The sequence below is a fragment of the Hylobates moloch genome, unplaced genomic scaffold (genome assembly GCF_009828535.3).
Source record: "Hylobates moloch isolate HMO894 unplaced genomic scaffold, HMol_V3 SCAFFOLD_11, whole genome shotgun sequence".
Taxonomy (NCBI): Eukaryota; Metazoa; Chordata; class Mammalia; order Primates; family Hylobatidae; genus Hylobates; species Hylobates moloch.
In genome coordinates, this window is record NW_026652286.1 from 43,684,717 (window position 1) to 43,711,395 (window position 26,679).

The 26,679-nt window shown below is 49.5% G+C and overlaps 2 protein-coding genes and 1 long non-coding RNA gene across 6 annotated transcripts in view; 1 reads left to right on the top strand and 2 right to left on the bottom strand.

The window, feature by feature from the left end:
- RHOG (ras homolog family member G) lies at nt 1-25,035 on the top strand. Of its 3 annotated transcripts, XM_058447005.1 has the most exons (4): nt 1-69; nt 2,978-3,100; nt 4,657-4,755; nt 23,808-25,035. In XM_058447005.1, the coding sequence occupies exon 4, from the start codon at nt 23,876-23,878 to the stop codon at nt 24,449-24,451; it is 576 nt and encodes a 191-aa protein (XP_058302988.1). In that variant the 5' UTR covers nt 1-69; nt 2,978-3,100; nt 4,657-4,755; nt 23,808-23,875; the 3' UTR covers nt 24,452-25,035. The 3 variants fall into 3 exon arrangements, with proteins under 3 accessions (XP_058302988.1, XP_032022711.1, XP_058302989.1); XM_032166820.1 differs by lacking the exons at nt 1-69; nt 2,978-3,100; nt 4,657-4,755 and adding an exon at nt 10,298-10,384; XM_058447006.1 differs by lacking the exons at nt 1-69; nt 2,978-3,100; nt 4,657-4,755 and adding an exon at nt 10,635-10,710.
- On the bottom strand, nt 12,946-15,328 carry LOC131384663 (uncharacterized). The gene is made up of 3 exons (XR_009215760.1): nt 14,744-15,328; nt 13,516-13,644; nt 12,946-13,146 (listed from the first exon to the last, which is right to left on the bottom strand). It is a non-coding gene; the product is annotated as an uncharacterized LOC131384663 (long non-coding RNA).
- Nucleotides 25,036-25,638: 603 nt separating the features above from the next.
- PGAP2 (post-GPI attachment to proteins 2) overlaps nt 25,639-26,679 on the bottom strand; it is a 32,929-nt gene continuing 31,888 nt past the window's right edge. For both annotated transcript variants that reach the window (XM_032166822.2, XM_032166821.2), the window contains exon 7: nt 25,639-26,651. In XM_032166822.2, coding sequence (XP_032022713.1) covers nt 26,521-26,651 — 131 coding nt within the window. In that variant the 3' untranslated portion in view covers nt 25,639-26,520. The remainder of the gene's footprint in view (nt 26,652-26,679) is intronic.

Below are 26,679 nucleotides of genomic sequence, written 5' to 3' on the forward strand. Positions count from 1 at the left end.
TGCTAGATAAAACAGGGGCTACACGGTGGTCCCCACGTTGACCTGAGGTCAACTTCTGTCCAAAAATAGGTGAGTATAGGGGTCGGGTGCAGTGGCTCACGCCTGTAATCCCAGCACTTTGGGAGGCCGAGGAGGGCAGATCACCTGAGGTCAGGAGTTCAAGACCAGCCTGGCCAACATGGTGAAACCTGGTCTCTACTAAAAATATAAAAATCAGCAGGGTGTGGTGGCACGTGCCTGTAATCCCAGCTACTCGGGAGGCTGAGGCAGGAGAATCACTTGAACCCAGGAGGCAGAGGTTGCAGAGAGCCAAGATTGCACCACTGCATTTCAGCCTGGGTGACAGAGCGAGACTCCATCTCAAAAAAAAAAACAGGGGGAGGGGGTGAGTATGGTACAATAAGATATTTTGACAGAGAGAGGAGAGAGAGAGACCACAATTGATCTATTTTATTATTAGTTATTTTTGTTCATCTCTTACTGTGTACAGTTTATAAATTAAGCTTTATCATAGGTATGTGTATAGGAAAACAATATATATAGAGTTTGATACTATCTGCAGTTTCACGCATCCACTGGGGTCTTGGAATATATTCTCCGTGGATAAGAGGGGACTACTTTATTCATTTTAAAGATGAAGAAACTGAGGCTGAGGAGATAAAGTAGTAGGTGAGAGCCAAGCTTGCTTTCTTCTTTGGGATTCCCTCCCCATCCTTCAAGTCTCAGCTCAAATGAAATAAAAGCATCCATGCCCTGACCAATGACAATACCTTATCATAAATCAAGGGTTATGATTTTTAGAAAAACTCAAAAGCTCCACCCCGCTTTAGCACCTTGCCTGACTTGCCCTGTCTCTTCAGTCCTCTTCTATACCTTAGAGTACTTATGTAATTTGATTATGATTTTTTTTTTTTGTGACAGGGTCTTTCTCTGTTACTCAGGCTGGAGTGCAGTGGTATGATCATGGCTTACTGCAGCCTTAACCTCCTGGGCTTAAGTGAGTTTTATTTTTTGAATAGGAATATTCTTTTTATTTATTTATTTATTTATTTTTAGAGACAGGTTCTCACTCTGTTGCCCAGGCTAAAGTGCAGTGGTGCAATCATAGTTCACTGCAGCTTTGAATTCCTGGGCTCGAGCGATCCTCCCACCTCAGTCTCCCGAGTAGCTGCGTCTACAGGCACATGCCACCATGCGCAGCTGAATTATGGTTATTTAATAAGCATATATCTTCTACATTAGCCTCTGAGCTCATCAAGGGCTGCATTTTATTCATCTTTATATTTTCACAGTCTAGGTTGCCCATTACATAGCTGGTACTCAATAAACGTTTCGCTAAGTGAATAAATCAATGATATGTATTCTGTACAGCAGCATAACTGTCCTTTCTCCACACCACAGGGTTTCTGGTTACCAATAGCTTTCATTCAGAAAATGAGGGAGACTTTGCTAGAAATAATAATTGAGAGTCCAAAATCTGCTCAGAAAAGTTTAGGAATCTCCTAGTTTGGGTTGCATTATTAGTAGCGCTCCCTGGTGTCCAAAAATGGAAAGTATAGCTATCACTGAGAAATTGCCCAAGGTCTGGGTGGGTTGAGAATGAGGAGAGACAGCTTCTAGCAACAACTTCTCCTAGGCTAGTTTCACACAGAGAATCATCTCATCATCCAGAGTCAGTTCTAGAATCTTACTTGCAATGTTCATTCATTCATTTAACACCTACTGAGCACCTATTTGTAACAACTTAGTTCCTACTCTCAAAGAGGTCCATTTTTATGGGAAAAAAAAATGGGGTGAGTGTGTGTGTATGTGTGTGTGTTTGTGTGTGTGTGTAGAGATAATTAGTACATGTCAATATGTCTCGAAAGAGATTGGTACAGGAATAGGTGAGGGAGCACAGAGGAAGGACAAGTAACAGTCTAAAGCAGTCAGGGAGGCTGTGAAGACTCACAGATTGGGGTGTGTGGGTGAGTAAATGGGGTTCTAGGATCAGACTGCCTAGATTCACATCCAAGCAATGCTGTGCGACTCTGGGCCAGTTACTCAATCTCTCTGCCCTCCGATTCCTCCATCTGAAAAAAGTAGGATTCTGGAAGGCTTAGATGAGTTAATAAGTGTAAAACAGTTAGCACAGTGCTTCGCGTAGAGTAATGTGCTCAAAAAATGTTGGCTCTTACTCTGCAAGGAATTTCAGAGCCATTAAAGAATTACACCAAGATCAGGTAACTGTGATTTGCAGAAATTATTCTGGCAATAGTGTTGAGAAAGTATCGGAAAAGGTAGAAGCTAGAAACAAGTGACATGGTATGACAGACCTGTGCTGATAACCCAGCTCACTGCTGTGTGAACTTGGGCAAGACCTGAAGTCTAATTTAGAAAATAATGATGGGAATAGAAAAGGGTTCAGATTTGAGAAATATTTGGTGATTGATTAGATGACCAGGTGAGGAGGCAAGACAGATCAAGTTTAAATAATAGCTATGGTTTTGGAAGATACTATTGTGTGCTAGGTATTATGCTAAACATGCTACATTCAATCATTCATTCGACCAATATTTACTGAGCAAAGTATTTCCATACCAGGCACTGTCTAGGCACTAGGAATTTAGCACTAAATAAAACAAGCAAAACTTCTTGCCCTCCTGGAGCTTACATGTTATCTCATATAATGAATATCCACAGCAATATTACACCTCAGGAGGTGTAACACAATTTAGATTCATCTTACAAAGGAAATTAAAACTGACACGTTCAATTTTGCTATCTGTGAGGTTTTTTTTTTGTTTTGTGTTGTTTTTGTTTTTGTTTTTGACAGAGTCTTGCTCTATCACCCATGCTGGAGTGAAGTGGCATGATCTCGGCTCACTGCAACCTCCACCTCCCTGGTTCAAGTAATTCTCCTGCCTCAGCCTCCGAGTAGCTGGAATTACAGGCGCACACCACCATGCCCGGCTAATTTTTGTACTTTTTTTTTTAGCAGAGACAAGATTTCACCATATTGGTCAGGCTGATCTCAAACTCCTGACCTCAGGTGATCCACCCACCTCGGCCTCCCAAAGTGCTGGGATTACAGGTGTGAGCCACCTCACCCAGCCTCTCTGTGAGTATTCTTATCTGTAAAATGTAAATAATATTACCTGCCTTATAGACTTGTTATATTTATTGAGTTAATATGTGTAAAGCATATGTAAAACATATCTAAGTTGTTTTCTTAAATTATTATTCAGCAACTTCTCCAGGATCACACAGCAAGTAAATGGCAAAGATGAGAATTGGGGAAAATTTCCCCAGGGAATCCCGAATCAACTGGGCAGCTATAGTTAGGTTGCTCTTAGAATACCAGGACTGAGGAAGGAGAACTTTCCCAGAGGGGCATTATGCCAGATGATGTGGGTACCACCACTGGGCTTGGAAAATGTCAAAGATGCAAAGCTGTCCTGGAGGCAAACAGGACAACTATTGTTCTGCCTGCCTGGGAGAAGGGACCCTCTTGGAAGATAGGGCATGGCCATTGTCCACACACCCTTCATCCATTTAGTTCCTTGAGGGAGTCAAGAACAAAAGATCGGCCAGGCGTGGTGGCTCACGCCTGTAATCCCAGCACTTTGGGAGGCTGAGGCAGGCAGATCACTTGAGGTCAAGAGTTCAAGACCAGCCTGGCCAACATGGTGAAACCCTGTCTCTACTAAAAATACAAAAATTAGCCATCGTGGTGGTGCTCGCCTGTAGTCCCAGCTACTCAGGAGGCTGAGGCAGGAGAATGGCTTGAACCTGGGAGGTGGAGGTTGCAGTGAGTCGAGACTGTGCCACGGCACTCCAGCCTGGGCGACAGAGCGTGACTCCATCTCCAAAACAAAACAAAAAAAAAGAAAAAAAGATCAGAGGTTGTGACTCTAGAACTTTGTTTAATTTGACACCTCTTTTTAGTTCTTTCTGCTGTCTCCTGTCTGGCCCATCAAAGCCCATGAAATGGGATATTGGACTTGTTTTGGGGGGCAGTAATAAAGAGGAGTAATGAAAAGGAGGCCAGTCACAGAGGATCACGCCTGTAATCCTAGCACTTTGGGAGGCCGAAGCAGGTGGATCACTTGAGGTTAGGAGTTCAAGACCAGCCTTGCCAACATGGTGAAACCCCATCTCTACTAAAAATACAAAAAGTAGCCAAGCGCGGTGGCAGGCAACTGTAATCTCAGCTACTTAGGAGGTTGAGGTAGGAGGATCGTTGGAACCCGGGAGGTGGAGGCTGCAGTGAGCTGAGATCGTGCCACTGCACTCCAACCTGGGCTACAGGCCAAAACTCCATCTCAAAAAATAAAAAATAAAATAAAGGCCATGCACGGTGGCTCATGCCTGTAATCCCAGCACTTTGGGAGGCCCAGGTGGGCGGATCACCTGAGGTCGGGAGTTCGAGACCAGCCTGGCCAACATGGTGAAATCCTGTCTCTACTGAAAATAGAAAGAGTTAGCTGGGCGTGGTGGTGCATGCCTGTAATTCCATCTACTCAGGAGGCTGAGGCAGGAGAATTGCTTGAACCCAGGAGGCGGAGGATGCAGTGAGCAGAGATCGTGCCACTGCACTCCAGCCTGGGTGACTCTGTCTCAAAAAAAAAAAAAAAAAAAGGAATAATGAAGAGGAAACTGTGTTCTACTCCTAAGGCTGGCTGAGAGAGGGAAGACCAAAGGATCAAGAGGAGCCCCAAGAAGGCTGAGTCCCCTGGAGCCACAGCAGAGGCAAAAGAGAATTCAGATTTAAAGGTAACCTAAAGGGGCTGGGGCTGGGGCTAAGCCAAGACCCCTGTGGATCACTGGTGAGCTCCGAGAGCTGGAGTTCAGTGAGGAATAGGCTGGGAAGACCCCTTTGGAATCCTCAGGGCACTGGTGAGATCAGTTCAGGGCCTTTCTCCTCTCACTCTCTGTCCCCTCCTCTCTCTTTCAGGGAAACTAGTCAGCTTTAGCATTTTGACATTGAGAGAGAGGGAAGAATTAACCAAGCGGGGGGGATACCTGAAAACATCAAGGGAGTATGGAGAAATTAACTAATGTTTATTTGCTGTACCCTAGGGCAATTTACGAGGGCTCCACATGCACTATGTCGTTTAATACTCACAATCTCATGCAGCCCTTGCCAGTCCCATTTTATTGTTTTATATTTGTTGGTTTTTAGAGACAGGATCTCACTCTGTCACCCAGACTGGAGTGCAGTGGCACGATCATAGCTCTCTGCAACCTCAAACACCTAGACTCAAGTGATCCTCCCACCTCAGTCTAGCAAGTAACTGGGACTACAGGCGTGTGCCACTATGCCCAGCTAATTTGTGTGTGTGTGTGTGGAGACGGGGTCTTGCTATGATTGCCTAGGCTAGTTACAAATTCCTGGGCTCAAGTGATTGTCCCACCTTGGCCTCTCAAATTGCTAGGAATACAAGCATGAGCCACCACGCCCAGCCATTCCCATTTTAAAATGAAACTAAGACTGAGAAGTTGGCTCTGTTATATGCTCTTAGAGTACTCTGTACTTTTTTTTCTGGAGAAAGGATCTTGCTACGTTGCCCAGGCTGGTCTGAAATTCTTGGGCTCAAGCAATCTTCCTCCCTTATCCCCCTGAGGAACTAGAACTGGAGACAAACACCACCATGCCCAGCAGCACTCTGTGCTTTTGTATGATTACCTGTTTAAGGTCTATCTCCCTTGCCAGTTATATCAGGGCAGTTTTCTCTACTTCATAATTGGCATGTAACACTATGTCTGGCACCAAGAAGATTTTCAATAAATATACATTGAATATTTATGCATATGGGAGATCTCATATGACTAATCAAAGGCCATACTGTGTTACAACCATCCTAATCTGTCTCCAAAATCTGTCTGTGATCTCTATTCTACCCCACCAAGTGCTTTCATGTTATCTCACTTCTAAATGTCCAGGTTCAATGTCCTTGTCTCTCAGCTGCTTGTAAGCATACATGCACACCACCTACCAAGAACTCACCTATTCAGGGAAAGCTAGTGAGAGAGTAGAAAAAAGAAACAGCCCATTTGGGATTGTGCCCTCTTCCTACCCTCTTCAAGTCAGCATTTCTCCTCCTTTAAGAAGCCTTTACGGACAGCTCCACCTGTCCACCTGCTTCCCTTTCCTCTGGCCCTTCCTATACCTGTGCCACAAAAGTGTTTCCAAGTTACCTGGAGTCTGATTGTTCTATACATATTAGTACTTTATTAAAGCAATTTAACGCTATGGATGTTTAGTGAAGGCAAATATATGCTCAGGCCTGCCTCTGTCAGGCCCAGTGGGTGGACACAGAAATGAATCAGACGCAACCTCAAAGGACTTACAGTCAGTGAGGGAGACAGATATTAGGCACGGATGCAATTTACTAGAGCACAAAGCATGATGACCTAAATGGTATTAAAGAACTATGAGCAACATGCTATCTTCATAAACCTTAATTATCATTCTGAAGAGTGTATCATAGAAGATCAGAGCTCAAAGGTATCATCTAGTTCAACCGCTGTTTTCCAGTGGAAGAGTTTGAGACAGAGAAGGGTGGGGCCTAGCCTAAAATCTCAATCTGTCTGTCTGAGCCAAGACAGACTTCAAGTTTGTTTGTGTTTTTTTGTTTGTTTTTTTGTTTTTTTGTTTTTTTTGAGATAGAGTCTCACTCTGTCACCAGGCTGAAGTGCAGTGGCGTGATTTCGGCTCACTGCAACCTCCACCTCCTGGGTTCAAGTGATTCTCCTGCCTCAGCCTCCCGAGTAGTTGGGGTTACAGCCATGCGCCATCACACCCAGCTAATTTTTGTATTTTTAGTAGAGACGGGGTTTCACCATGTTGGCCAGGATAGTCTCGGTCTACTGACCCCATGATCCGCCCGCCTCAGCCTCCCAAAGTGCTAGGATTACAGGCGTGAGCCATTGTGTGAGGCCAGACTTGAAGGTTTTCTAAAGCCCAGCCTTGGGCTCTTTCTTCCTCCTCTGATAACTTCATATGCAAAGTCCTATACTTCATCAGACCATGAGATCTTTGAGGCTGGGTCAGGTTCTTCTTCCTAAACCAGGGCTAGGCAACCCGAAGACACTTAACAGGCTCAGGAAATGCAATCTGATCGCAGGCTGCCAATCCAGTCTTTCAATCTGCAGAACCTAATGTGCTCCCTACTCTTACCACTATGTCCTTAAATTGACTTTCAAATATTTTTTGCAGGAAACTTAAAAACAAAATTAAACTCTTTATGCAGAATACTAGTAAATAAATCAGATAAAAGCGAACCTTCTCTGGTTGAAGGGGAGAGAGTCCATAGCTCCACTGTTTTTCCTGTTCTTAAGTCCTGGGAAGGGAATTCTAGGAACACATATCAAAAACATTTGTTCCGGAGCTGGATGTGGTGGTGTGTGCCTGTAGTCCTAGCTACTTGAAAGGCTGAGGTGGGAGGATGACTCGAGCCCAGGAGTTCCAGGACAGCCTAGGCAACATAGTGAGATTCCCATCTAAAAAAAACAACAAACAAACAAAAAACAACTTTTGTGCTGGGACATAATTTTTAATGGCGTCATAGAAGCTGCTTTAGCGTATGGTCTTCCTCTGAACCCTGTCATTTATGGGGCTCACAATCCTTTCTTTATTCATGAAATGCCAAACACCCCAATGTCAAGTGGTCCCAATGGTGTATGGATGGGAATGAGAATTTCCCCTTGTGCCTCCTGCTCTCACGTCCTCCACAAAGAGGAGTTTGTCTGAAGGGCTACAGGGACTGGACCCAAGAGGAGGAAAGAGACCCAGACACTGCCTGGCAGGTCAGGGGAGGCTTCTAGAGAAGGATCTTTGAGAAAGACTTCATCCACACAGTCATTCACCATCCTGAATCTGATAAAGCCTCTGTTTTTTGAGGGTGATACAGTAGCCACCAGCTACACATGCTATTGACCACTTGAAATGTGTCCAGCCAAATTGAGACATATTGTAAGTATAAATTACACACCACATTTCAAAGACTTGGTACAAGAAAAGAATGCAAAATATCCAGTTAATTTTTATAACCAATAATTTTTATGTTGATTACCATGCTAAAAGATAATATTTTGAGGCCGGGCGCGGTGGCTCATGCCTGTAATCCCAGCACTTTGTGAGGTCGAGGCGGAGGGATCACGAGGTGAGGAGTTCAAGGCCAGCCTGGCCAACATGGTGAAACCCCATCTCCATTAAAAATACAAAAATTAGCCAGGCATGGTGGCGCGTACCTGTAATCCCAGCTACTTGGGATGCTGAGGCAGGAGAATCATTTGAACCCAGGAGGTGGAGGTTACAGTGAGCAGAGACCGCGCCACTGCACTCCAGCCTGGTGACAGAGCAAGACTCCATCTCCAAAAAAAAAAAAAAAAAAGTTTATATTTTGGCTATGGCTAAGTCAAATATAGTTAAAATTCATTTCGTTTCTTTTTACTTTTTTTGAAATGTCATTACTAGACAGTTTTAAATTACTTATGTGGTTCCTATTAAATTTATTTTTTTTAAATATAAGTAGGCTGGGCGTGGTGGCTCACGCCTGTAATCCCAGCACTTTGGGAGGCCGAGGCAGGTGGATCAACTGAGATCAGTAGTTCGGGACCAGCCTGGCCAACAGGGTGAAACCCCGTCTGTACTAAAAATATGAAAATTAGTCGGGTGTGGTGACATGCACCTGTAACCCCAGCTACTCGAGAGACTGAGGCAGGAGAACTGCATGAACCTGGGAGGCACAGATTGCAGTGAGCCGAGATCGTGCCACTGCACCCCAGCCTGGGTGACATCGTGAGACTGTCAAAAAATATGTGTGTGTTTTTGTTTACAGAGACAAGGTTTCACCATCTCTGTAATTACAGGCAGACACCACCGCGCCAGGCTCTTAGAGTATGTTTTGTTTTGTTTTTTTTTTTGAGACGGAGTCTCGCTCTGTCGCCCTGGCTGGAGTGCAGTGGCGCAATCTCGGCTCACTGCAAGCTCCGCCTCCCGGGTTCACGCCATTCTCCTGCCTCAGCCTCTCCGAGTAGCTGGGACTACAGGCGCCCGCCACCACGCCCGGCTAATTTTTTGTATTTTTTAGTAGAGACGGGGTTTCACCGTGTTAGCCAGGATGGCCTCGATCTCCTGACCTCGTGATCCGCCCGCCTCGGCCTCCCAAAGTGCTGGGATTACAAGCGTGAGCCACCGCGCCCGGCCAGAGTATGGTATTTTCAAAAGATATTTGTTTAGTGTTTGAGATATGCCTTGACAACAGGTCTTTTACACCCATTCTCATGTTATCTTCAAAACTATGGGGTGAAATATAATTATTCTATTTTACCAAAGACAGATTTGAGGCTTAGAAAGGTTAAGCTATTTATTCCTGGAATCAATCCGTTTATTTGAAAAGCTTCTGGAAGACAGGGATCCTGTCTTAAACGCTGTGTTTCTTCACAGCACCTAGCACGGAGCTCTCTCCACTTGGTAGGCGCTCAGAAAGTTTGTGCTGAACGAAGGATATGGATTCTCAAGTCAAAGCTCCGAGGCAAGGCCAGGGAGCGAAGCACCAGAGGGCGCCCATGAGCCTGCCCACCCGCGGGTCGCCAGGGCCCAAGCTGGACCTCAGGCCTGGGTGCGGCTCTTCAGCCCCAAGCAGCTGCGCGCCCCAGCAGAACAGGGGGCAAGGGGCCGAGGGAAGCCCCAAGTCCTCCGTCTGCCCCGCCCCCTCCCCAGAGCCAGGCCTCGCAGAGCTGCACAGTGCTGAATGACGACTCGACATCCTGTTTTTGGGGCCCACGGCTCCGCCTGCGCCTTTGCTGATCTTGTCTTTCCCTTGGGTGCTGACGCCAGCTCCTCTTCCCCCCGAGTCTCCCCACCCTCCCCAGGGGTCTGGGGCCTTCCCACTGCTGAATCACCACCACCCCGCACTCCCCCAGGGCTCAGGGCAGGGGTGGGGACTGCCCCAGCCTCGGCCACCACTCTATCCCTGGGGTTGGCTGAAGGCACCAGGCCCAAGGGCGCCTTTCTCAGCATCTTCCCGCGGAGGCTGGTGGGGGCGGGATGGGGGGAAGAGGACGAACGCCTAGCGCCTAGGGTAGGGCCTCCAGGGTGGCCAGGAGGAGGCGGAGAGACTTGACCTTGGGAGGCCTGACTTACTGACCGCAGGGGCAGCGGACTGGGAGGGGGAAAGTGGCAAGCCCGGGACTGGGCCGGAGGCGAGGCTGGGGGCGGGCCGGGGCTAGAGAGGGGGAGACCGGCCCTCGGACTTCCTGGTCGGGCCCCGCCCCGGCCCGCCCCGCCCCGCCGGCCCGCCCCCCCCACTTCCTCCGGCCTCCAGCTCTCACTTCCTTCTCGAGCCCGGAGCCGCTGCCGCCTCCCCCAGCTCCCCCGCCTCGGGGAGGGCACCAGGTGAGGCCCGGCCGGGGCTGGCGGGTAGGGGTCCGGGGGAGGAGAGCCCCGCCGGCCCAGGACTCGGCGCGGGCGCCGGCTCATGAGTTTGCTGGCGGAGGCCGCGGGCGGGAGCTTCTCAGTTCAGTCCAAGTAGGGCGGGCGCGGCCGGCCGGGCGGGGCGGGGACGGGGCCACTGCAAGCCGGCGGAGGCTCGGCGAGGGTGGCTTCCCGGCGGCTGTACCGCCTCTCGGGAGCCGAGAGGGACCCCTGAGGTCGGAGGGTCCCGGGCTCCAAGATAAGTGTGTCTGAAGTGGAAGAGCTCAGAGCTGGGAGATAGGACTCAGGTGGGGTGTCCTCAGAAGTTGGTTGGGGGGGGTGTTGAGAAGTGCGTGAGGGGAGAGGGCTTCTGGGCTGGAAAAGGCGCTCCCTCTGCTCCGGCAGTTGTGACACTTGTGGGGGTGAGAGGGGCGGTGTCTGGGGCCTCCGAAAGCTCTCTCCCTGTCAGATGGATGCTAATACAGACCCACACTCGGTCTGCAGCCCCAAGGCCCTCTGCACTCAGGAGGACCGGGGTTAGGGTGGGGGAAGCCCCGCCGACCCCTGTCGTTCTCTGTATGTCTGTTTTCCTGAGTCCCAACCTTACTTGGAGCCAAGCAGTAGGTATTTAGTGAGCAAACGCTGTTCCTAGCTGACCAGAGCCTGGCCTTGCTCTTTTGGGAGTAACTTGGTCTTGCCCTGTGACTGGAAGTGGAAGGACTCTCATTCAGAGGTACTGATAGTCCCTGACAAGTTTTTGTTGTGTCTTTTGGGGACGATTGAGAACCATCTCCTAGTGTTCCTCTTCATTCTTAGTCCCTGAATTATACACATGCTCCTATCGTCTCCCTCCACACCTTCTTTAGTTTCTACCCACAAATCCGCCATCACTCTCTTCTCATCCCTTTCAGTCTCTTTTCCTCCAAACATACGGTCATACCTAGGCCTTGACCTCTCTTCACCTACCCTGCCCCATGTTTGTCTTGTTCCTCTGCAACCTGCCCCATCCTTTCCTTTCCCAGCTCTGGCACCCACACACATACACCTCCTTGTTTCTTCCATCACCCCTCATTCCTTTTGAACCCTCAGCCTGTCACCCTCTCTGTTATCCTTCCCTCCCACCCACTTATCTTCAGCTTTGGAATCAGGATCTGTTGTTGAAGACTTAGTGAGTTCGAGAGTCTTTTCAAACCTCCCTAGCTTGGAGAGGCAGTCTGCAGCCTCCCAGTGATAGAGATGGATTAAAGAGCTGGAAAACCTCCGTGCCTCTGTGTGTGTGTGTGTGTGTGTGTGTGTGTGTGTTCGCGCGCGCGTGTGAGTGTCTGTGTGTCTACATCTTTATCTCTTACAGACAAAATAACTGCCCTCAGCCTTGAGAGGGCCCACAGCAAGGGAAGCCAGCAGAATGAAGGAAACCTGCAGTGAGTGAGTTTGTGGTTAGGCAGGAGGAAGCAGTTTGTAGCAGTCAGGGTAGGGTAACACAGGAATAAGACTGGTAAGAGAGGCCGTGGGAAATCAAAATCACCCCAACCCGTGGTGCTTGACCAAGGGGCCAGGCCTGGAAGCCAGGAGACAGCCTGAAGGTCCCTGACTCCATTACCTACTAGTTCCAGCATCACCTGTTGGAGAGAATGGGACCAGCTTGGGTGTGATGGAAATAAATGGAGGCAAAGGCAGGATTCTGGAGGAAAGACTGCAGCTGGTCTAACTTCGGACTTAACGGTTTTAGTTTTGAATTAAGAAGCAGCTGAGGCAAAAGTGTCTGCTCCTTTCCTGCTGCCTTCTGGGGCCTGCCTAGGCTGGGTACCCACATGCCCTGATCTGCATCAGGGCCTTAGTGACCAGGAAGCCCTCTGGAGTTCTACTGACCCCTCTGCCTTCAGGCATCCTTAATATTCCCCATCTCACCTAGGACCCTATTCCTTCTCAGGAATTCCTCCCAAATTTAACTTCAGTCCATCCTGGCTATGGAGGATCTTGTTGTTTCCACTCTAGAGCTCCATCCTCCAGCTTTTGGGGTGCATCTTAGGATCTTGCTTCTGTCTACCTCCTCTAGTCATCTGTATTCATTTCTCTCCACTAGAAAAAAAGAGAAGTAGAGGGGAGTAAGTGCTACAGCTAAATTTAAGGGCTCTCCCTGTTCCCCATTCTGTCATCTTCCCATGTCACAGTCGTCCCTCTCCCATGAATTGTTCTTCCAGTCCTGCCCTTCCAACCACTTGTCTCTCTTCCCATTTCTTGGAGGTACAGAAGTTTGGGTCCAGGAAGAAATCCCAGGGACCTACATAAAAGCCCAGTTTAGAGAAGGATGTGCATACAAGGCACTTTCCCAGCATCACAGCTTAATAAAAACCCCAGGAGTCCCAATTCCTAGGCTGGCAAACCAGTAGTTACTTTAGTATTCTGCGTAACTGAGCAAACCCACAGGGCTCTGATGGTAAAGACAAGATAGGTGAGACAGGGATTCTCCCAGGTGAGATCTGGCCCCATTGGAAGTTTGAGCTAATTGCAAAAAAGGCATCATTGGAAAAAATGTGACCAGGGTGGGAGAGATTTTAATGGGAAAATATTGGGGGGTAAAGGGAGGTGGTGGCTACAACCTAGGAGGCTGCCGCTGAAGTCTTGGCTAAACAAGTATGGTCAAGGTTGTGACATGAAGAAGGGGGCTCAGGCCCACACTGAAGACTCCTTCTATATATTGTAGACCCATTAGCGGTGAGGTCAGTAGGGGTCCGTGAGAAGAGCTGAGGAGGGAAACCAAAGACAAAGCCTGGGCCACCTCCCCAGATTAGACTGGTTTTCCTGTCCAGGGTCCAGCTTCCTCTTTTGTCCTCATCTCATATGGGGGGAGGGCATCTCTCCAGGAGCCAGAGGCCAGAGGAGGAGCTTCTCAGCTAGGGCAGGGCCAGAGTGGCTGGCTATTGAGTAATGTCAGTGCTAAATCATGGATGGGCTAGGCATGAGAGCCTGGGAACTTGGAAGCAAAAAGGGCTCAGATGTAAGTCAGCCCACCCTTTGGCCCATTTTCTGAAGGAATAAACCATGGTAGGGTTCTCCTGAATGAGGTTAAAGAGATGGTTGGTCCATTCTCAGGCCGGAGTTAGAATCCTCACCTTCTCTCCTTTGTAGAAGTAGCATAAGGATGGAGGTTAGAAGACCTGGATCCTTGTCGTAGATCTGCTACCTGGTCAACTTGGTTTCTCTTGGCTCCATTTCAGCATTAAGGAGTTGCATATCAGTACCTCCAAAGGGGACAGTGAACATCATGGCTCTGACTCTTCCTCCCCCAAGAGACTGCTCATAGCAGTGCCCCCTCACTCTGGGCCCTTGTGTCTTACCAGCCTCAATTTGACAGGTCCGAGTAGTCTCTACATATATATCTGTCCAGGGATAGAACTGGCCCTTTCCCCAAGCACAAGGATTGTTAGAGCTTGAGAGATAAGAAGGCAGAGAATGTTGGGGATTTTGCCATGGGGTAGTAAGATGGGGGAGTACCCTGTCTCCTGCTCCAGCTCTGCCTCACTGACAGTGGAAAATAGATGCCGGAGTTTCCTCCCTGGTGTTATTTTCCCTTGTGGAAACCCCCTCAGGCCTCGGGCGGGGCTAAAGGGACTGGGCAGCCCTAGGTCTCTCTGTGGGTATTTTCAGGTGGGGGTGCCAGGATTGGGAGGATGTCACTTCTGTACAGCCTCATGTGAAATTAGCAAAGGCAAAGGAAGTGCCACTTCACAGGCCTTTGGTGGGGCCCAGGGACTGCTGAGCTGCTGCTAGGCGGGGAGGAGGAAGCCAGTGTGCACCCTTCCTCTGTGTTGCGTGGGGGAGGGGGCAGCTTCCTTGGCTCCCTCAGCCAGAGCTGTCCTGGTCCTGACGCTCAGCATTTTTTTTTTTTTTTTTTTTGAGACGGAGTCTTGCTCTGTCGCCCAGGCTGGAGTGCAATGGCGCGATCTCAGCTCACTGCAACCTCCACCTCCCGGGTTCAAGCCATTCTCCTGTATCAGCCTCCCAGGTAGCTGGGACTACCGGCATGCACCACTAGGCCCGGCTAATTTTTTTTTGTATTTTTTAGTAGAGATGGGGTTTCACCATGCTGGCCAGGCTGGTCTCGAATTCCTGACCTCAAGTGATCCGCTAGCCTCAGCCTCCCAAAGTGCTGGGATTACAGACGTGAGCCACCGCGCCCAGCTGAGGCCCACCTTTTATGGAACACTTGGGGTGCTGGGACAGTGAGGGAAGAAAGTTGGGAACTAGGACTTAGTGAAAGGGTCCTAGACTGCCCCCAGCCTTCCCAGCTACCACTGTCTCATTTCCTAGTGGGTGGCATCAACTATTCTCTTTTCCTACCTGCCGCAATGTAGGATCCTCTCCAGGGGCTGAAGGATGAATGACAGGTGGACAGTCCTCCAGCATGGATTTTTTTTTTCTTTTCTTTTTTTTTTTTTTGAGATGGAGTCTTGCTCTGTGGCCCAGGCTGGAATGCAGTGGCGTGATCTCTGCTCACTGCAACCTCTGCCTCCTGGGTTCAAGTGATTCTCCTCCCTCAGCCTCCTGAGTAGCTGGGATTACAGGCGCCCACCACCACGCCTGGCTAATTTTTGTATTCTTAGTAGAGACGGGGTTTCACCATGTTGGCCAGGCTGGTTTCGAACTCCTGATCTCAAGTGGTCTGCCCACCTTGGCCTCCCAAAGTGCTGGGATTACAGACGTGAGCCACGGCACCCAGGGGATTTTTTTTTTTTTTTTTTTTAAGACTAGGAACTGGGCTCTCTTGGGTTCTTCCCTGCTGATGGGGAGAAAGGGAAGAAAGAGACTCAGCCCTTGGCCTGGTCCCAGCCCCACACTGACCTCATGTCTCCCCCCAGCTTCCTCCTCCCAGCCCAGCTGCAGCCAGCTGCAGCCCCTTTGAGCCTCTTTATATCACCTCTCCTCTATTCCTCCCTTCAAAACAAACAAACAAACAAACTTGTAGAGCTTTGGAAGTCTTTCCAACAGTGGCCCTGTCCCTTGCCATGTCTTTGACCAAGGGTCCTTGGATATTCCCAGTCTGTAGCCTGTCGGGACCACTTTCCCTTCCCATCTTCCACATCATCTCTGAGCTAGATCTGCCAGCTTCACCTCTCACCCTTCCAGTTGAAGACAAGACAGTATAGCTTATGTGTTTATTACCCCAACTTTGGGCTCTTCAGGTTGAATGGGAAAGAAGTTGGTTACTTATGTCTTGTGTCTTCTGGTCATAGAGGTTCTTCCTTGTTCCCAGCATCAGAGTCTGTGGATTGATGGGGGAGGAGGGGTATGTCATTCTACAGCTTTTGCTCAGCCCTTCCCTGGGCTTCTGGAAATAAACAGAAGGTCAGACTACCCTCCCCCTGAAGCATCCAGTTAGTTCAGCACAATGAACAGTACGGTCAGTGCTGGGAAAGGTAAGGCAGAAGAGGGGGTTGCTGTGATGTCCTGGAGAAGCTGGGGAACAGTACCGGGCCTGAAGGACAGGAAGGATCTGAAGGGGGGTGAGTCGCATTCCAGGAAGAGGAACTCCCATATGCAAAGACATGATTGCATCGACTTCATTCAGTTATTTACTGACAGCTACTACATGCTGTGCTCAGCTTAGGGTGCTCTGCAAGGTCCAGTCAACCAGGACCTTGCCCTCTAGACACTCCCAGTCTAATAACAAGAGATAAGATTCACATCAGCCTCTCCATGCCTGTGAGAGAGACAGGGACCAGACTTTGGATAGGATGAGTCACTTCTGACTTGGATAATTTACACTTTCCTGGAAGACACGGCAATGGTGCATGGTTCCATATTACTACTTGGTGTATTTTAGGGAAGGGAATATGGAGGCCCCTTTGTAGAGGATCAGGATTGGAATGGCCAGAGATGGATTGTAGTTATAATGAGGTTCAGGGAGGGCTGCAGAAAGGGAGCCCCATGTTAGGGAGGCAGGTTATAGAAGGCTGAGGTAAGTTCCCATCACCTCCATACTCACCTATGTCTTAAGAGTCCGTTCCTCCCCTCCCCCACTCCCAGTTGGGACACTTCCCCTGCTGTAACAGCCACAGAGATCTGGCAATCAGGCTGCTTCCTTTCCCTCCCCCATTCTGGGCCTGCCTGGGCCACACCCCAAGGCCAGGCCCCACTGGGTATAAGCTGGGCTCTAGGGACCACACTCAGATAGGGTTAGAACCCCATGGGCTATACTACCTGCCGGAGCCAGGTCAACCTGGTACTGGGAAGAGAGATTTTTGCCTATTTCAGGCATAGTTTTTGCCTGTCATTGCTGTCTGGTAAGATTCAGCATTGCAGTCTTGTCTGTTGGGGGGTGGGCAGGGAGTGTCCCATACTGGGCTTCAGAGAGGTCTCTCCATATCTCAGTAATGAGGGCTGGTACAAGCAGATCAAAAGGCAATGGTTGTACAGTCCTGTGTGCCTAGCCCTATACTTAGAGGTTTTTTTTTTTTTTTTTTTTTTTTTTTGGTCATTTAGTCCAGAGAAGCCAAGGCTTCAGTACTGAAGGGCATCCACAGCTGGGAAACTTATGTATGACTATTGGAAAAGGAGAATCACACAGAGCCAAAGCAGGGTTAAAAGGGGTGGCCATGGGTGCGGTGGCTCACTCCTGTAATCCCAGCACTTTCAGAGGCCAAGGCAGGTGGATCACTTGAGGCCAGGTGTTCAAGACCAGCCTGGCCAACATGATGAAATCTTGTCTCTACTAAAAATACAAAAATTAGCTGGGCATGATGGCATGTGCATGTAATCCCAGTAACTCAGGAGGCTGAGGCAGGAGAATCACTTGAACCCGGGAAGTGGAGGTTGCAGTGAGCCGAGATCGCGACACTGCACTCCAACCTGGGCGACAGGTGGCCATGCAATGGATATCCAAAGAAGAATTCAGTAACCTTATGGAACTGTGAGACTTAAGTTAGGCCTTAAGGAGTAAGGAAGATTAGAGAAGGGAGGGGGAATGGCAGCAGAGGGAAAAACAAGAGTAAAAGTTCAGAGGCAAGAATGATCCTGGCTTGTTTGCAGAGGACATTGAAAATGCCTCTGGAACAGGGAGCTGGGAACTCACAGTTACAAAGTACCTACATTGTGCACATATTATACATTAATACACTTAGTCCTTGTAACAGTACTATGTGGTAGGTACCATACGTTGCTGCTGCATTTGAAAGATAAGGAAATTGAAGTTTAGAGAGGTAAATCATCATAAGCTCAGGGTCACACAGCTGGTAAGAGGCAGAACTAGGATTCAAACCCAAGTCTGTATAACTCTAATACCCCTTATCAAATTGTGAAGAACTCTGAATGCCAATATGAGGGACCAGGCATGATCTGAATTGGGACTAAAAAGCCAGAATAAGTCTTTGTAATTTGTCTAATAACATACAGATCTGGCCTGGTGTGGTGGCCCACGCCCATAATCCCAGCACTTTGAGAGGCCTAGTCAGGAGGATCACTTGAGACCAGAAGTTCAAGACCAGCCTGGGCAATATGGCAAGACCCTGTCTCTACAAACAAAAAAATACATAAAAAATACAAAAATTAGCCAGGTGTGGTGGTGCCTGCCTGTAGTCCCAGCTACTCAGGAGGCTGAGGTAGGATGGCTTGAGCCTGGGAGGTTGAGACTACAGTGAGCTGTGATGGCACCACTGCATTTCAGCCTGGGCAAACAGAACAAGACCTTGTCTCCAAAAGAAAAAACAAAACAAAACAGATCGGCAACCATTGATTTACTAAATAGCTTTTTTTTTTTTTTTTTTTTTGAGACATGGGGTCTTGCTGTGTTGATCAGGCTGGAGTGCAGTGGCTACTCACAGGGACGATAACCTTGACTAGTGTACACACTTACAACCCTTCACTCCTGGGCCCAGCCTCCCTAGTAGCTGGGACTGCAGGTGCACCACTGAGCTGGGCTTAATGATTCTTTTGAAAAAGCCACTTAGTGAATAAGTCATTGTTGAACCCTGCTCCAGGTAGGTCACACTCCTGGTTTGGTCTCCTGCAGCACTGACATCCCTTCTTCCTATTTGGCACAGTTTAGACTCTACCTTTTAGCATATGCCCTCCGGAAATGGACTATGGGAACTTATTCAACCCAGTTCAGGCCAGAGGATTTCAGAAAGAAGAGTTGTTTTGGGAGAGAGGATAAAGGTCTGAACTAGACTTGAGTAGGGAGGACTGGGCTGATCCCCTAACACAGACACAGGCATACTCAGTGCTTCCTGCCTTCTGGGATGAAAGGCTTTGCTCCTGCCACCTCCTGTGTGTACAGCACTTCAGTTTACAAAGCGTATTCATTCCCATGGTCAGGTTCCTTGATGCTGCCCTTGAGGCTGGGAGGGCTACTATTATTACTTCTACTGTATAGATGAAGAAACGGAGGCTCCAGGAAGGGCAGTAACTTACCTGATCAAGGTCACACAGTTGGCTGGTAAGGGGTAACTTTAGGACTGTATGATGCACAAAGGAAAACACAGGACTTTGGGTCACAAAACTGGGTTTGTGTTCTGGCTCCCATACTAACTAGCTGTGTGATGTTGAGTTACTTTTACTGCTCTGAATTTGTTTCCTCATCTGTAAAATAGGAATAGTACTAACAGATTGTTATAAAGGTCAAATGACATAATAACATGCGAACTATAAAGGCTTATACCATATGAGGGCTTTTTTATCAAGGGTCAAAGTCAGCAGATAAACTCAAGACATCAGAGTCAGGTATCCAGTACTCTTGGCCCTATACCATACTGCCTTTGCTCTGCTTGTTTCTGGACACTACCATACTCATCATCCTTTTCCAGTGTCAGCCCTTGTTCCCTTCCCAGCCCAGAAGCTACCCTGTCCTTCCCCTCTCCTTTGAGAGCTGATTTACTGATTGCTAGTTGATAACCACCTCCTTAGAGAGCTGTACTTCCAGTCTCTTGGGCCTTGTGACAGCCAGCCAGAGTTCCCTCCTTGCCTTCCTGCCTGGGCCAGCCCGGCGCTGGGCTTTTCAGTCATACTGTCAACACCCACTCCCCTACTCTGTGTGGAACTGAAGATTACAGGCCCAGGAGTTCTGCTTTGAATGTCAAGGCTTCCCACGTAATCCATTGGGCACAAATAATGCCACCTGCCTCCAAGGAGCTTTAAGTCTTAGTTCATCCACCTAGTGCTCTTGTAACAACCATTTTAATCTCTAATTTCTGGATAGGAAAACTGAGGCCCAGCAAGCGTAAATGCCTCATGCTTGGTTGTAGTGAGTCAGCAGAGCTGGAGTTAGAAGTTAGGTCTCTCAGCTTCCAGTCTGAGGTCTCTATTTGACTCTCCACTGGCCTAGAGGGTCCTTATGCCCTTGCCTGACCCACTGTCTGAGGGTCTCTATCTGAATGTCCTGAGGTTGCATGCACACACGCATGCACCCACACACACACACACACACACACACTCTCTCTCTCTCTCTCTCATTCATGCAAATAGGATGGAAATATTTTTTAATGTGAACCAGAGACACAACTTCATAGAGTGAAACCATTTCTCTCCCAGCTGATTCCAAGGCAAACTGTAGCCTGGGAGGGAGATGGGACTAAGCCCTGGGTCCTTTGCAGCCCCCACTTCACAAAAGTTTCTTTTCCACTTCCCAGTGGGGATTTTCTTCCCCACTTGTCATTGATTTTTGAAGCTTCTGAACCAGTGGTGAGAGCTCAGGCTGGGGGGGTAAGGGGTTCCCAGACCAGGGTGCAGCCTTGCAGTATAGCAAGTGAAATGGAGAAAATGGGCTAGTGGTGATGGTGCTTGGGTGGAGCCAGGGATAAGGAATACTCAGGGATTTGGTTGTGTTTAAAACAGGGCTGCCCCCTCTCAGGGAGCAGGCCCTGGTTGTGGGAGACAGTCAGGGAAAGGAAGTCACATATTGACCACCAAGAGTCCCCCATGGCCAAGAGGAAGTAGCTGATGAGAGAAGGACCCTTGCCATAGCAGTGTAAATAATCACAGGGTTTCTGGAAGCTCTGTTCCAGAACTCAGAAAAGCAGTTCATCACTCCAAGGCCCTATGACCTGCAGAGGTGACCAGATGTTGGCTGGAGCTGGGACTCCTCATACTTAACCCACTAATAAATACAGCAGCCCATTTATTGGGCACTTGCTATGTGCCATACCTCATGCTGGACATCTTCTATACATTATTAACTCTTACTTTTTTTTTTTTTTTTTTTTGAGACATGGTCTTGCTGTGTCGCACAGGCTGGAGTGCAGTGGTGTGATCATAGCCCACTGCAGCCTTGACCACCCTGGGATCAAGTGATGCTCCCACCCCAGCCTCCCTAGTAGCTGGGACTACAGGTGTGTACCACCACACCCTGGTAATTTTTTCATTTTTTGTAGAGTCAGGGTTTTGCCATGTTGCCCAGGCTAGTCTCAAACTCCTGAGCTTTTCAAAAGTAGGATTACAGGCATGAGTCACCGTGCCTGGCCTCATTTTATATTCTGAGCAATTGTAATGCAATAGGCAAGATTATCCCCATTGCTGGAGTGCAGTGGCGCGATCTCGGCTCACTGCAGGCTCCGCCCCCTGGGGTTCACGCCATTCTCCTGCCTCAGCCTCCCGAGTAGCTGGGACTACAGGCGCCCGCCACCTCGCCCGGCTAATTTTTTGTATTTTTAGTAGAGACGGGGTTTCACCGTGTTAGCCAGGATGGTCTCGATCTCCTGACCTCGTGATCTGCCCGTCTCGGCCTCCCAAAGTGCTGGGATTACAGGCGTGAGCCACCGCGCCCGGCCTCTATGTTCTTAATGATGGTATTTTCTACCCAAGACTCTGGAAGTCTCTAAAATCTTTCAGCGGCACATGCCAGGATCTCAGATCCTGGAAATGGATCTGAGATTTGGAAATGGACAGAAGATTGAGGGGAAAGTCAAGTTTTTGTCTTACTCTTGACTTCATCCTTCCTAGTTGGGCTTGAAAGATTTGCTCCAGGCTGGGCGCGGTGGCTCATGCCTGTAATCCCAGCACTTTGGGAGGCCAAGGTGGGCGGATCACCAGGTCAGGAGATCGAGACCATCCTGGCTAACACGGTGAAACCCTGTCTCTACTAAAAATACAAAAAATTAGCTGGGCATGGTGGCGGGTGCCTGTAGTCCCAGCTACTCGGGAGGCTGAGGCAGGAGAATGGCATGACCCTGGGAGGCGGAGCTTGCAGTGAGCCAAGATTGCGCCAGTGCACTCCAGCCTGGGCGACAGAGTGGGACTCCGTCTCAAAAAAAAAAAAAAAAAAGATTTGCTCCAGGCCGGGCATGGTGGCTCATGCCTGTAATCCCAGCACTTTTTGGAAGGCCAAGGCGGGCAGATCACAAGGTCAGGAGTTCAAGACCAGCCTGACTAACATGGTGAAACCCCGTCTCTACTAAAAATACAAAAATTAGCTGGACGTGCTGGCATGCGCCTGTAATCCCAGCCACTCAGGAGGGTGAGGCAGGAGAATCGCTTGAACCCGGGAGGTGGAGGTTGCAGTGAGTCAAGATTGCGCCACTGCACTCCAGCCTGGGTGACAGAGCAAGACTCTGTCTCAAAAAAAGAAAAAAAAAAAAAAAAAAAATTTGCTCCACCCCACCAAGTGCCTTGAGAGAAGATACTAATGTCTGGGAGCCTCAGCCTCTACCTCATTCATCATAACATACCCAGACCCCAATCCAAATCCCAGGTCCAACTGAATCTCCAGTATTCCCCTGCATTGAATTGGCAACCTGAGTGTGCATGGCCAGATAGGGTTTTTAGTACTTATAAGAATGATGGGCCGGGCGCAGTGGGTCACACTTGTAATCCCAGCACTTTGGGAGGCCGAGGCGGGCGGATCACGAGGTCAGGAGATCGAGACCACGGTGAAACCCTGTCTCTACTAAAAATACAAAAAAATTAGCCGGGCGTGGTGGCGGACGCCTGTAGTCCCAGCTACTCAGAGAGGCTGAGGCAGGAGAATGGCGTGAACCTGGGAGGCGGAGCTTGCAGTGAGCCGAGATTGCGCCACTGCGCTCCAGCCTGGGCGACAGAGCGAGACTCCGTCTCAAAAAAAAAAAAAAAGAATGATGGGGTGGCCAGGTGTGGTGGCTCACGCCTGTAATCCCAGTACTTTGGAAGGCTGAGGCGGGTAGATCACCTGTCAGGAGCTTGAGACCAGCATGGCTAACATGGCGAAACTCCGTCTCTACTAAAAATATAAAAATTAGCCGGATGTAGTGGCGCGTGCCTGTAGTCCCAGCTACTTGGGAGGCTGAGGCAGGAGACACTTGAACCCGGGAGGCGGAGGTTGCAGTGAGCTGAGATTGCGCCACTGCACTCCAGCCTGGGCGACAGAGTGAGACTCCATCTCAAAAAAAAAAAAAAAAAAAAAAATTTTCCCTATTGCCAGAATACCCTGGATTGGGATAGGGCAGCTCTCTAAAGAATTGAGCCCCTTACTTAGCAGGTTTCTTACTGTGCCTTTTGGTTTGTACTCAGTAGCCAAGATACCAGGTTTGCAGAGGGCAGGGTGGGCCCTGAGTTGAGAGAGGTTCTACTCATGGCAGCATCACAGAGTGACCTGGGACAGCTGTCCTGTGCCAGAACCCTTTCCAGTCTCCTGGTGGAAAGGGTTCATATTTAGTAGAGGATCTAGTAGATCCCTAAATTTGTGCACTCTCCTTTTGTGTCTGTATAGCCTGGAAAAAAAAATAGCTAATACTGGTCAGGTGCAGTGGCTCACGCCTGTAATCCCAGCACTTTGGGAGGCCGAGGCGGGCGGATCACGAGGTCAGGAGATCAAGACCATCCTGGCTAACACAGTAAAACCCCGTCTCTACTAAAAATACAAAAAATTAGCCGGGCGTGGTGGTGGGTGCCTGTAGTCCCAGCTACTGGAGAAGCTGAGGCAGAATGGCGTGAACCCAGGAGGCGGAGCTTGCAGTGAGCCGAGATTGCGCCACTGCACTCCAGCCTGGGTGACAGAGCGAGACTCTGTCTCAAAAAAAAAAAAATAGCTAATACTTATGGATGAGGCACTGTTTTAAATGCTTTACATGTATTATATAATCGTCACAATGACCCAGTGAGGTAGATATTATTTTATCCTCATTTTACTGGTAAGAAAACTTAGGCATACAGAGGTTAAGCAATTTGTTCAGGGTTACACAGCTAGGAAATAGCAAAATCAGGATTTGACCTTAGTTTGTCTGGCGCCAGAGTTTATGTGCTTTCTACCACATTATACTGCATCTTTGCTTGGTCTCAGGGCCTTTCATTGTGTATCTTTCTGATGACTGTCTTGATGGGACTTTGGGATAGTGTCAGGTTAAGGGAACAGGAGCCAGTTTCCCTTTGTGTGCCCCCATCTTTTCTTCCCAATAGGCAGAGGCCTCCCTAACCAAGAATGTCCCCTTTCATCTGTCCGCAGGTCACTGCAGCCAGAGGGGTCCAGAAGAGAGAGGAGGCACTGCCTCCACTACAGCAACTGCACCCACGATGCAGAGCATCAAGTGCGTGGTGGTGGGTGATGGGGCTGTGGGCAAGACGTGCCTGCTCATCTGCTATACAACTAACGCTTTCCCCAAAGAGTACATCCCCACCGTGTTCGACAATTACAGCGCGCAGAGCGCAGTTGACGGGCGCACAGTGAACCTGAACCTGTGGGACACTGCGGGCCAGGAGGAGTATGACCGCCTCCGTACACTCTCCTACCCTCAGACCAACGTCTTCGTCATCTGTTTCTCCATTGCCAGTCCGCCTTCCTATGAGAACGTGCGGCACAAGTGGCATCCAGAGGTGTGCCACCACTGCCCTGATGTGCCCATCCTGCTGGTGGGCACCAAGAAGGACCTGAGAGCCCAGCCTGACACCCTACGGCGCCTCAAGGAGCAGGGCCAGGCGCCCATCACACCGCAGCAGGGCCAGGCACTGGCCAAGCAGATCCACGCTGTGCGCTACCTCGAATGTTCAGCCCTGCAACAGGATGGTGTCAAGGAAGTGTTCGCCGAGGCTGTCCGGGCTGTGCTCAACCCCACGCCAATCAAGCGTGGGCGGTCCTGCATCCTCTTGTGACCCTGGCACTCGGCTTGGAGGCTGCCCCTGCCCTCCCCCACCAGTTGTGCCTTGGTGCCTTGTCCGCCCCAGCTGTGCCTTAAGGACTAATTCTGGCACCCCTTTCCAGGGGGCTCCCTGAATGCCTTTTTCTCTGAGTGCCTTTTTCTCCTTAAGGAGGCCTGCAGAGAAAGGGGCTTTGGGCTCTGCCCCCCTCTGCCTGGGAACACCGGGTATTCTCATGAGCTCATCCAAGCCAAGGTTGGACCCCTCCCCAAGAGGCCAACCCAGTGCCCCCTCCCATTTTCCGCTACTGACCAGTTCATCCAGCTTTCCACACAGTTGTTGCTGCCTATTGTGGTGCCTTCTCAGGTTAGGGGCTCTCAGCCATCTCTAACCTCTGCCCTCGCTGCTCTTGGAATTGCGCCCCCAAGATGCTCTCTCCCTTCTCCAATGAGGGAGCCACAGAATCCTGAGAAGGTGAATGTGCCCTAACCTGCTCCTCTGTGCCCAGGCCTTACGCATTTGCTGACTGACTCAGCCCCCATCCTTCTGGGGACCTTTCCTACCCCCATCAGCATCAATAAAACCTCCTGTCTCCAGTGGCCCTGGCTCCTCCCTGTGTGCTGGGCATTAGCGGGTGGGCATGGGCTAGGGCTCCCCAGAGACTGGGAGCCTTTTGTTTCTTCTAGTAGACAATAGGCTTCATTGTGGTCCCCTCAACCCCCAATTTCCCTAACAAAGCTCTAGGCTCCCTTGGAGGGGGCAGTCTTGCTCTGGGGCCCAGTCACAGATGCTGTAGTGGACTCAGACACAAAACCTGAGGAAAGACTTCCTGATCTTAGGGCTCAGAAAGGGAGAGGTTGAGAGCCATTAGTCTAAAGGCAGATGCTCCCACAGTCATGCATGTGACAGCTGTACCTCACATCCCCAAGAGGACAGAGCTTTAACAAGAGTTGGAGTTTGAACCCAGGCCTGCCTCAACTGAAGACTTCCAGGTATCCTAGCTTGCAGTCCTAGAATCATTACAGATAGATAGCTGGCTCACTCCTGCTCACCAAAATAGGGGCTTAGACCAGCCTTAGGAGACTCCAGACCTAAGGGGGATTGGGGGTGCTTCTAGGAATCATACCCTGCCGTGGACTTAACTCCCTCCCCATTCTTAAGCCTGTTTCTCTCCCAGTTCCTATCAAGATGAGCCCCAAGACTAGCAAGCCTAGGCAACTGTTGGCCCCAAAAAAAATTTATTTTCCTTTAAAATGTACAACCAAAATTTAGGGTTTGGAGCAGTAGGGAAGACAGGAGATACCAGGGAGCCCATTTTACAGTAGAGATCTGCATCTGACCCCTCTATCCCATACCTTTGCAAAGGAGGGGAGGGGTCAGAACTTTCAGAAGAAAATACATCCTGTGCTGGTGCTGTTTCTGGAGCAGGTCATCCTTTAGGTATAGAACACCACCTCCACCCGAAGACTTCAGAACCACTGACTGGTAGAGCCCTTGGAAATCATACAGTCCACCCATCCTCCATCAGACACATGGACACACTGAGGCTCAGGGAAGGGTACATACCCTAGGGCACACATCAAATCAAAAAGGTGAAGTCAGGACTAGAACACCTGAGCAGCTTTAGCAGGGGACTGTGGCCACAGGCCTGGATGTGCACAGTAGATCATGAAATACATTAGTCCTATGAATTACCCTGTGCAGAGAAATGGCTGTGGTTGTCAGGGAGCAGCCACTGCTCAGGGACTTCTGACCTCAGTGAAAGGTGACTATGTAAATGCCAGAAACTGGATGGTGGTCATGAACCTCAGGACGTTTTTTTTAGCACCAAATGGTGGAGCTCTCTGCCAGCTCAGCTTCTTGGGGCCTCTCAGGTAAAGGTGATGTTGTTTGAGGACCCCACGCCCATATGAGGGGTGAAGAGGAGAAGCCAGCAGCACTGGGGTGAGCCTTGGCCTACGCCCTTCCTTCTTACCCTTCCCCCATCTTCAGTAAGGCCAAGGGAGGATGTGGGGTGTGGAAGGCCAGAATGGTATCTTGTTTCTGGGCAGTGGGCTGCCTCCTCCCAAGCAGGACTGAAGGGTTCAGAATCGCTTTTCCTCAGGCTGAGAGGTTATGAGCAGCTCCTTGTTCCCGAAGTCCCACCAGGCCGTCATGTGGAACGCCATGTTGGTTAAGACAACAGTGTACTCCAGGATGGCAAAGATGGTGTACACTGTTGTGAGGACACAAGGAACAGGACA